The 10844-nt window shown below is 48.0% G+C and overlaps 1 protein-coding gene across 1 annotated transcript; it reads left to right on the plus strand.

Moving 5' to 3' along the window:
• Positions 1 to 2568: 2568 nt before the first annotated feature.
• Positions 2569 to 10365, plus strand: LOC142771370 (putative serine carboxypeptidase CPVL). Its single transcript, XM_075872846.1, has 3 exons — positions 2569 to 2696; positions 2824 to 2936; positions 10111 to 10365. The coding sequence occupies exons 2-3, from the start codon at positions 2857 to 2859 to the stop codon at positions 10346 to 10348; spliced, it is 318 nt and encodes a 105-aa protein (XP_075728961.1). The 5' UTR covers positions 2569 to 2696; positions 2824 to 2856; the 3' UTR covers positions 10349 to 10365.
• Positions 10366 to 10844: the final 479 nt, after the last annotated feature.

Genomic DNA, 10844 nt, shown 5'->3' on the forward strand with positions numbered 1-10844 from the left:
CTTCTTTGATATTGCTTCTGCGTATGTGCGAAGGACATTGGTGTGGGCGAAGTAGTGACCTGCGTTGTCCAAATACATCAAGAGTGCCGCCCAGTTGCACTGACAGAAACCGCATTCTTCGAAGCTTTCCTTGTGCTTGAAATACCTGTATCATGCCGATAAGGGTGGTGACATGGCACTGAGCAGCTGACGCAATGTGCAGTTGGCAGTCACGCGGAAATAACAGCGGAGCGATGCAAAGCACGGTCGTTGGCGTTTAAGCGGACGTGTTTCGCTGACACACGAGGTATAAAGAAATATGCAGGCTCAAGAAACATGCAGTCTGAAATTTATGCGAACCGCAATGGGCTTAAATATTGCGATGTGTGTTATCACTCCCTACGTTCAGGATGCTGTGTTATCAGACTACAGTAAAATTGCAAGAGCCATTTCTAAAGACGGTAGTCTTTCTTGGGGACCTTCGACGCAAAAATTTTTGTCTGTGTGCCTGTACGTTTGTCTGTTTGTCTGCCCATAATAATACCCTAAACGGCGCTAAACGATACTCCAAACGGCCGACTGCATCCCCAGCACCCACGAATAGTGTTCAAGATTTAGCGTTCATGCTTGTGTGACTGTCAATTGGAAAGCAACTATTGCGCATATCTGAGGCACCATAACACGTCAGTATTCTGTATGTGTGTCTTTTAACTAGAAAAGGCAGATTTATCAGCGTATAAAATACAAAATCTTAAAAGAAGAAACACAAAGACAGCACTGTGTGTGTGTTTCTTCTCCTAAAGTTCTGTCTTTCTGCGCTGATAAATCTGCCTAAATAATCATAAACCAACTCGTCCAAGCAGATGCTTTTGAAAAGGCATACAAAAGTAATTCTTAAAACCATAGCATTTATCATGCTGCGCTGACTATACAACACTTGCACGAAAAGGCAAGCGTTTCCAACGCTTTGCTAAGACTACACGGTGGTGGCACGTACCCTTCGCCTTGCGTTCTACACCTTATCGCCTCCGAGACGGGCGCACAGACCGCGTGCTTCGTTTTCCAAGGTAACTGCCAGATAGCACCCATGTTTCACATGCGACGTGACTTGATGCACTCGTTCGCCTCCGCTGCTCTCTCGAGCATAACGCAGCGCCTCCAGTATACCATTCGCCAATTTTGTCGCGCAGACCATCAAATAAACGTTTTGTTCACTCTCTCCAGGCGCAAGAATATCGTTTTTAGACGACATTCGCAGTGTAACATGCAGATACGGGGCCAATTTTCGGTTCCATAGTTGCTCATCACTGGTGTCTGTACCTGCTATTGTGCACAAAGCGAAATGAGAAAAAAATATCCAGGACTAAATGAGATTCAAGTACGGGCTTTATGCCTGGCAACCGGGTATTATACCACAAAGCCGTGTCGGTACTCAGAATTATTTCGGAAATGGACCTTATGAAGGCGATGTCGAGGAAGGAATCACTTCAACATATGTGTAATACTGCGTGGTGGAAGAGTAACATCAAAGGCCTTACACAGGAGGATTATGTAAGTAGTACGTCTTTTGCTTGCTTGCGTGATTCTCTCTTATGGCTCTTACCCACTAAGGGGGATTGGCCAAGGAGCCGGTCCTCTAAAGCTTCCAAAGCTTACAACCCATAAGAAAGGGCTTAGCAATCATTTTTTATCGTCATCAGCCACCACATTAAAAAAGAAAACGTAATGCATAACAGATATATTGTGGGTACCTCGCTTCTCCGCAGAATAACAAATAAGGGCGTACAGAGAGCTTGCCATAAATTATGACTATTTAAGGCGTGGTGGTTGCCATGCAAATGAACTACACGTAGTAGTTGACACGCAATGGGTAACAAAAGGACCTAGAAAGGCCGTTCTTCAAGCTTCCGCTTTTACTATACTACGCCTATGATACAGCGGTCATGTCGGGTTAACGTAAAGTTTAGTTAGGTGTCATCCGCTAGATTTGATTTGTGTAGCAGGGTTTAGGGCTAGCATCTTCGCACGCACCAGCGCCAAACACAAGCGCTTCATATCAGCTTACCCGGCTTTTGGTGTTGATTATATGCATGTTGCTGTTGGCATCGTCACGCAACTACAAACAAATGCTAATATAAAAACATGCGCCGCTGCTTAATGTGATTGATTGATTTGTGGGGTTTAACGTCCCAAAACCACCATTGATTATGAGAGACGCCGTAGTGGAGGGCTCCGGAAATTTTGACTACCTGGGGTTCTTTAACGTGCACCCAAATCTGAGCACACGGGCCTACAACATTTCCGCCTCCATCGGAAATGCAGCCGCCGGCTGCTTAATGTGTGCGCGTGGATTCGTACACATATTTAGCGCCACTTCTTGACGTTTTGCTTAGTAAAAAAATTAAACATATTATCTTTCATCCGCACGCTTAGCATGACACCGATTCCGAAACTACATATACATGGGGTCTGCCCAATTTGTTTCAATGATTGCCCCGTTCTTGGCTGATCTCTTACTGTGGGTACGAGCCATCTTAAATAATCGACGTCATCATCGTCACCGTCATCCCCTCACTTGTGCGGTACAAAATTTTTCACCGTGATGCTCTAGTGCTCGAGTGATCGGGTGCTTCTCGAAGCTCAAAATTGGCCTTCCGTGTGGAGCATGGCCAGGTGCTCTGTAGGCCTGACCACGCATATCGCGAACGAAATTGCAGGTAAGAATGAGCGCATTTTGGTTCACGCGAACATATTGTTATGACCGATTCACAACAAACGTTCACCAACTAACTCAACATTCCACATTGTTGCAACAGATTTAGTCGTCTTTTACTTCCGTTTCAGCTGCTTCGGATTCTTGACGAGACACCTGAAGATATGCGGCTGGTTGCGAAAATTTTCCTGGCACTGTTACTGTGCCTGCTGTTATGTGTGCCGTTGGGATCTTCATTTTTAGGGTGAGTTATTTGTTCCGCTTGCCAATGTATCAAATGAAACATTGATTTGTTCATTCTTATTATAAAAATTTAAAGTAATGAATAAAAGGTACGGTCATTCTGATGTAGAAAATAGTAGTGTCGGCCTAATCGTTTACTGAATGCATGTAGGCACCATTAGACACTAAATACTACTCGTTAAGTGTGGGTGGCCTGCAATTAAACCATTGCTCCGCATAGTTATCATGTGTCGCATGACTTTATCAGTGAGAAAACAAGCACATGGTCGCAAGCGCATTTCTTCGTTGAAGGTGGAAGCGTAATGTCGAGACATGGTACATTGTTTAAAACGGGTTGAGATCAGCTAATGCTGGCATAACCGATTCAGGCCCTCTTAAGGTAGTCCAGCTTTAGTTATTGAGTAGTAACTTCTCTTCACCAAGAGTCTCACTCACGTGTTCGCACAGGATGTTATTTATCTATGCAGCATATCAGATACTCTGTTGCAGCAGAGTATCTGAACAGTTGCTACTTGCAAATTGTGATCTTTCATGTGTGAGCAAGCATGGACATGAAGAACATAAATGATTTAGGTACAAAGTGAACAGACAGCACAATCGTTTCAATCGAACTGAAACTTCTGCATGTTAGCCCAATGTTTATCTCACATAATAACTCGTTTTATTCAACCATTCAAAATAAATTACTCGTAGTAGCTTAGCATTTAAAGTATTGATTGATATGTGGGGTTTAACGTCCCAAAACCACTCTATGATTATGAGAGACGCCGTAGTGGAGGGCTCCGGAAATTTAGACCACCTGGGGTTCTTTAACGTGCACCCTTAGCATTTAAAGTACAGCACAGTCAAATTTTAATGTGGGTCATATGTAATACCACTCTACTTGGAGTCAGGTGCGCGGTAAAAACAATGGTTAGCTAAAGTCAACACCGAGATAGATATTGTTGAAGGCGCGGCACCTAATTGTGTGGTTCTGAAACGCAATACCCCAAAAACAGTGGCACATGCAGAAATATTTTTCGTAGATAGGAGGAGGGGCGTATGGTCAAACGAACTTTACATTCAAGAGTGCGTTTGTATTGTTATGGGGAGAAAGCGTCCGAAAAATACCTTTACTTTTGGTAAACAGGCAGGCATACAATATGGAACCCAGTCAGCACGAGCTCGCTCTAAACATCGTCCTCTTTTCTACAATGTTCGTTTGTGGCGCCCCGTAGCATCACCCCCGGCGGCGAAGGCACCGTCTCGGTGCTCGGTTGGTCTGAGTAATATCGCTTCAGCCTCGTGACGTGAACAACGTCAGAACACGATCGCGCGCTGGTGGCGTTAAGAGGTTCAATTTCATATGTCACGTCGGTGACTTGGCGCACCACATGGTACGGACCCGAGTATGGTGAAGTCAGCTTTTCGCACTGGCCAACTCGCCGCGACGGCGTCCAGAGAAGGACTGTGTCACCTTGACTGAAGTGGACATCACGATGGCACGCATTGTTGACCTGTCGTTGTCGTTCCTGCGAATCGCTCGGACGCCGGCGAGCAATCTCACGTGCCTCTAGAGCTCTAGAGATGACATCGCGGGCATATTCTGACGTGTGGCTAACGGCAGGATGGAGCGTGTCAAAAGGCAACGTAGGTTCTCGTCCGTACAGGAGGAAAAAAGGCGAGAAACCTGCAGTGTCATGCCGAAACGTATTATAGGCAAATGTTACAAATGGAAGGGCGGAGTCCCAGTCACGATGGTCGGAAGAGACGTACATGGCGAGCATGTCCGTGATGGTTCTATTTAGCCGCTCCGTGAGCCCGTTGGTTTGAGGATGATACGCCGTTGCGAACTTGTGCTTTGTAGCGCAAGAATGTAATATGTCTTGGATAACTTGTGATAAAAAGTAGCGACCGCGATCGGTAAGCAGTTGCCGAGGAGCGCCGTGGTGTAATATGACGTCTTCTAGAAGAAAGTCAGCGACGTCGGTCGCACAACTGGTAGGAAGGGCTGGCGAGATGGCATACCGAGTGGTGTAATCCGTGGCGACTGCTATCCACTTGTTTCCGCTGGCCGATAAAGGGAACGGTCCTAGTAAGTCAACAACTACCCTATAAAATGGTTTGGATGGGATCTGAATGGGTTGAAGGCGTCCCGCTGGAAGGGTTGCTGGTTTTTTGCGGTGTTGACAGGATTTGCATTAGGCGACGTAACGGCAGACGGATTCGGTAAACACCGGGCCAAAAGAAGCGACGTCGAACGCGGTCATAAGTTCTTGAAACTCCCAGGTGACCAGCTGTCGGAATATCATGCAACTGTGCAAGGACAGTCTGACGCATATGTTTAGATATGACCAACAGCAGCTCAGGTCTGTCAGGATGCATGCTGTAGCGACATAAGACGCCATCTTGTAGCAGGAACATACGGAGAGACGGAGGAGTTGTGGGACCACTAAGCCGAAGGATTATATCTCTGAGGTGAGGATCACGGCGTTGCTTGTCTCTGATGTTGCTAAACGCGGAAAGTGCCAAAACGCAAGTAGGCTCATCACTCTCAGAAACATCTGCTGGGTCTACTAGATGACGCGACAAGCAATCGGCATCCTCATGGTGGTGACCTGATTTGTAGACAACCGTGTAGGACTATTCCTGTAGCCGTAGAGCCCACTGGCCGAGACGTCCACTAGGATCTTTTAAGGACGACAACCAGCATAAGGCGTGGTGATCAGTGACAACCGTGAACGGGCGTCCATACAAGTACGGCCGAAATTTAGCCACTGCCCAGACGAGCGCGAGACATTCGCGTTCTGTGATGGAGTAATTTCGCTCTGCTGGCAATAAAAGACGGCTAGCGTATGCAATAACGCGCTCGCAGCCATGCTGTCGTTGTGCCAAAACGGCTCCGATTCCGTGGCTGCTGGCGTCGGTACGCACTTCCGTTGGAGCGCATAAATCAAAGTGGCCGAGAATCGGTGGCGTCGTAAGTCTACTCGTCAGTTCAACTAATGCTCTGGCTTGTTCAGGTCCCCACACAAAAGTCACATTTTTTTAGTAGTTCCGTGAGCGGGCGTGCGACGTCAGCTAAATTCCGCACAAATCTACGAAAGTAAGAACAAAGGCCCACAAAGCTTCGAACGTCGTTCGCAGAGGTAGGCACAGGAAATTCCTTGACGGCGCGGATTTTCTCAGGATCGGGACGAACACCAGAAGAATCGACAAGGTGTCCAAGGACAGTGAGCTGCCGGCGGCCGAAGTGACATTTCGACGAGTTTAGTTGGAGCCCTGCTTTGCGGAAAACCGAAAGAATTGTTGAGAGACGCTCGAGGTGAGTTTCGAAAGTTGGCAAAAAAACAATGACGTCATCAAGGTAGCATAAGCAGATTGACCACTTGAAACCGTGAAGAGCGTCCATCATTCGTTAAAATGTAGCCGGGGCATTGCATAACCCGAACGGCATTACTTTACACTGATAGAGCCCGTCGGGAGTTGTAAATGCCGTCTTTTCACGGTCCAGATCATCAACTGATATCTGCCAGTACCCGGAACGAAGGTAGATGGAAGAGAAATAATTTGCTCCACTAAGGCAGTCAAGAGCGTCATCTATCCGCGGCAGAGGATACACGTCTTTTTTGTAACTTTGTTAAGATTTCTGTAGTCGACACAGAAGCGCCAGCTGTTATCCTTCTTTCTCACGAGCACAACGGGCGAAGCCCAGGGACTTGAAGAAGGTTCAATGTTGTCTCGGGCAAGCATCTTGTCGACTTCTTGCTGGATCACGGGGCACTCGGTGGAGGAAACCCGATAGGGTCGCCGGTGTACTGGATTTGCATCACCAATGTTGATCCGATGCTTTACGACGGTCGTTTGACCTAGGGGTCGGTCACAGAGATCAAAGACGTCTTGATACGACGCAAGAAGGCCACGAAGCGCAGACACATGCTTGGCCGGGAGATCAGAGGCAATCATTCCAGTTATGCAGTATAGTGTACTGCCCGACTGAATACTTGCAGATGACGCTGTATCCTCTGTTAAGGCCGATATGTAGTAGTTGCCGGCCGAGGCAAGGGTTGCAAGGGATATCCCTCGTGGCAGCACTTCAGAGCAAAGTCCAAAGTTCACAATAGGGAGACATGCCACAATGTCCTTCATTGTGATGAGGGTGTGGGGGAATGCAACATTGAGCGAACAGAGGACTGTAGGATTAGGGGAAATGACATAATCGCCGTCAGTCACAGGTAGATCAGAAGAGACGTCGATAAACGTCACAGCTCGACAAGATAGGCGAACAAAGTCGGCGGAGCATAGCTTTGGCGGCGCAGGATCAGGACGGTCTACGGCGTGTGGTAGGACGAGCTGAACAACACCAGCAGAACAGTCAATTAGGGCGGAATGCTCCGACAGAAAATCGAGTCCCAAAATGATGTCATGTGGGCAGTGGTCCAGTACGTAAAACAGAACAGTGGTATGACGTCCACCAACAGTGACACGGGCGGCACACATCCCAGTGACTGCCGGTGTTGCACCATCAGCTACTTGAAGAACAGTGATCGGAGCAGGAGTGAGCACTTTTTTGAGTCGAGCACAAAGACTGGAGTTCATGACTGATATGTGAGCGCCGGTGTCAATGAGTGCTACCACAGAAGTACCGTCAACATTTACATTAATCAAGTTGTTGTGTCCGGGTATCGTGTGTAGAGGAATTTCGGGTAGGGTCGTTGAAGCAGGCTCACCTCTAGGAGCTGCGCCCGTCAGTTTTCCGAAGACTGGTGGTTGGAGGGTGAGGGAAGCGACGTCGGTTAGTTGAGCGGGAAATGCGTCCAGAGGGCGACGGGGAGCGGCTTGGTTGGGCGGGCCTGGATGGCGAAGCATCATCTTGTGCCGCGTAGATCGGCATCCGAGAGCCAGCAGGTGGGCGTCAGATGTTGGCATAATGCGACCATGGCTGCCAACCCCAGGAAGTGCGGCAATGACGTGAAATATGGCCTACTCGTCCGCAGTTAAAGCAGATCGGCCTGTCATCGGAAGTTCGCCATTCTGCCGGGTTCCGGTAACGTGGGCGGTTGTTCGGTCCGCGGGACATACTAGGTGTACTGGGCAGTCGAAAGCCAGGTCGGTTAACGGGGCATAGCGTCTGATGTCCGGCGTTGGCCAGTTCCTGGCGTACGACACTCTTGATCAAAGAAATCGTGGCGCGAGAGTCGTCGGGGGCCTGGACTTGGTCAGACAGGGGAGACGCTGCCTCGATTTCGTGGCGAACAATGCGCACGATATTGTCGGAAGCAGAAGGGGCTGGTGGCAAACGGGCGTCCTCGCAGGTAGATGTTGCAGCCGGGTTGGGAAGACGCGGAAAGTGTGGAGTGATACGGCGACTTTTCGCGTCTTCGAAGCGTCGGCATTCATTGATAACGTCGTCTACGGTCGATGAGTTTCGAAATACGAGGAGATTGAAGGCTTCATCGGCGATTCCTTTGAGGATGTGCGCGATCTTTTCAGATTCCGGCATCTTGTCATCAGACTTCCAGCAGAGGGCGAGCACATGTTGTATGTACGTAACGTACGACTCGGTACAGGACTGGATTCGGCACGCTAGTTCTTTCTGCGCAGCACGACGACGCCCGATGGGCTTGCCGAAGGGATCGATGAGTTTCTGCTTACAGGTGTCCCAACTCGTGATATCTTCCTCGTGGTTGGAAAACCACACTTTAGCTGTACCATCAAGGTCGAAAATAATATTGGCCAACATGAGCGTCGGATCCCAGTTGTAAAGAGCGCTCACCCTTTCGTACAGCTGAAGCCATTCCTCCACGTCCGTACTGTCACTGCCCGAAATGGTGCCTGGGTCACGCGGTTCAGTCAGGACGACGGTGCGGTTGGTAGCAGCTGGATGCGGTGCTGTTGGTTGCTGCGTAGTTGGACGAAGCACGGTTGGGGTAGTCTCCGAAGAATCCTCGTGCTCGTCTTGATCAGGCATCGCACAGGCAGCCAAAGAACGTCCACTGCGTAGAATCGTCATGGTGTTGACTGTTGGAAGACCCGCACCTCCACCAAAATGTTACGGGGAGAAGGCGTCTGAAAAATACCTTTACTTTTGGTAAACAGGCAGGCATACAATATGGAGCCCGGTCTGCACGAGCTGGCCCTAAACATCGTCCTCTTTTCTACAATGTTCGTTTGTGGCGCCCCGTAGCAGTATAGGCTGCAAAAAAAAAAAAATTAGACGGCGCGAAGCATCGGAACAAAATCGGCGAAAGGACTTGTAGTACGCCCGAACTAGCACAACAAGAAGTTCTACTAACGTTTGTATGAATTGTATATATACACATGCGAAATGAAGAATTCGAATTGAGCCAGGGATTTGATCCATCCCTTACCAAAGCATAGCCTGAAATTTTTGTCAGGAAGTGGGGGGGGGGGGCGTTGTTCAGCTCTATTTCATGCATATTCAAGCGTGCTTTTGTAGGTGTGCGTGTATATATGCACATGCATCATATCTGAAACATTTGCGATTGGGTAGGGGGAAGGGATGTGTGAATCATCAACTTCACTCTCCCCTCATCCTGGCTACACCACTCCCCCGAAGCACCCCTTAGCCACGCCAGTGCGCAGAACGAACTTGTTCAAGCATAATGTTAGTATTTTGTTGATGTGCAGGCTGACTTTATAATTAAATATATATCTCGTTCATTGTCAGGTTGCAAGTGCCTTTCGAAGCGTGCCTCAATTTCAACGTCCAGTTTACTGATCACAGCCAAAACACAAGATAACGTCAACGCACAAATATAACCATGGGCTATATTCTCTTGCTTCAAGTACAGCGCAAACATCACGGAAATACTAACCACATTTTCCTTTGTGTGCCTGTACTAGCTTTCTTACGCAAGCAGCAAGTTTATTGTATATGAAATTGTTTGTCAACGTGAATAAAAAGAAAGACACATAATTTAGCGCGTATAAGTAACGACAGTAGTCTGATTGGATTGTTGCAAGTTGAAACTCACACGTCTAAGAACCTATCGTTGGGTAAGTTCGTGAATATTTGATTACCGCTAAAAAAGACCAGCACACGAGAAACAACAGGACCAGAGGGTTTTCTGTCATCACTCTTGTGTTTGCCTTTTTTAGCTCCAAAATAAAAAAAGCCGTCAGACTAAACTCGTACGTCCTAGTCCATCGTATTCATCTTCTTGCATCTGCAGCCTCAGAAGACGGCCTTCCAGGACGCTGAGGAGCGGCGCAACCGGCCTCTTTCTGACACCTTTGATTGAGAAGGACGCCGTTCGATTCGCCAGGGATGTGAGCCTCGCGAAGATCTTCAAGAACAGAGCGAACGCCACCGCGCACTCTGGCTTCATCACCGTCAACAAGGAACTGCAGGCGAATTTGTTCTTCATCTACGTGCAGGCTGAGGTAACGCAGCCAATTGGCACGCAATAAATTGGGCTTTATGTGTTTGTGACGTGCTACTCAGCAAAGCTGACCGCGAGTAGCGCAGCAACGCCTAGGGCTAGCCAATTCGTTTGAATTTCTTTTTCATGTAAATGCGCACACAAAACGACGACAACACGATGAAGACGCAAGAACAAGCGCGAAATACAGCTTAACTTTACTAATAACACGTCGGATGTAAAGAACCATCCCTTAAGACCTGTACATGGGCAACAGAGCCCGTATTTCGCATTCACATGAATTAAACTGTTACCTGAACTAAATTGCTGACTCTTTGAGCCCGTCGTATAATTATATAGCTCAGTATATACTTGCTTCCTTTACGATACAATTAGTGATAACAAATAACTTATTTCAGGGATCTCAAACCTATCTCAGATAGCGGGCCGCTGCCACGCATTGTATGCCAAGCCCCCTCCGTAAAAATGTTGCAGTTATATTTTTGAAGAAAAACATCGCTTAATGCAGCGAAGCGTGTTCCGCA

This window comes from Rhipicephalus microplus, chromosome 9 (assembly GCF_043290135.1).
Source record: "Rhipicephalus microplus isolate Deutch F79 chromosome 9, USDA_Rmic, whole genome shotgun sequence".
Taxonomy (NCBI): domain Eukaryota; kingdom Metazoa; phylum Arthropoda; class Arachnida; order Ixodida; family Ixodidae; genus Rhipicephalus; species Rhipicephalus microplus.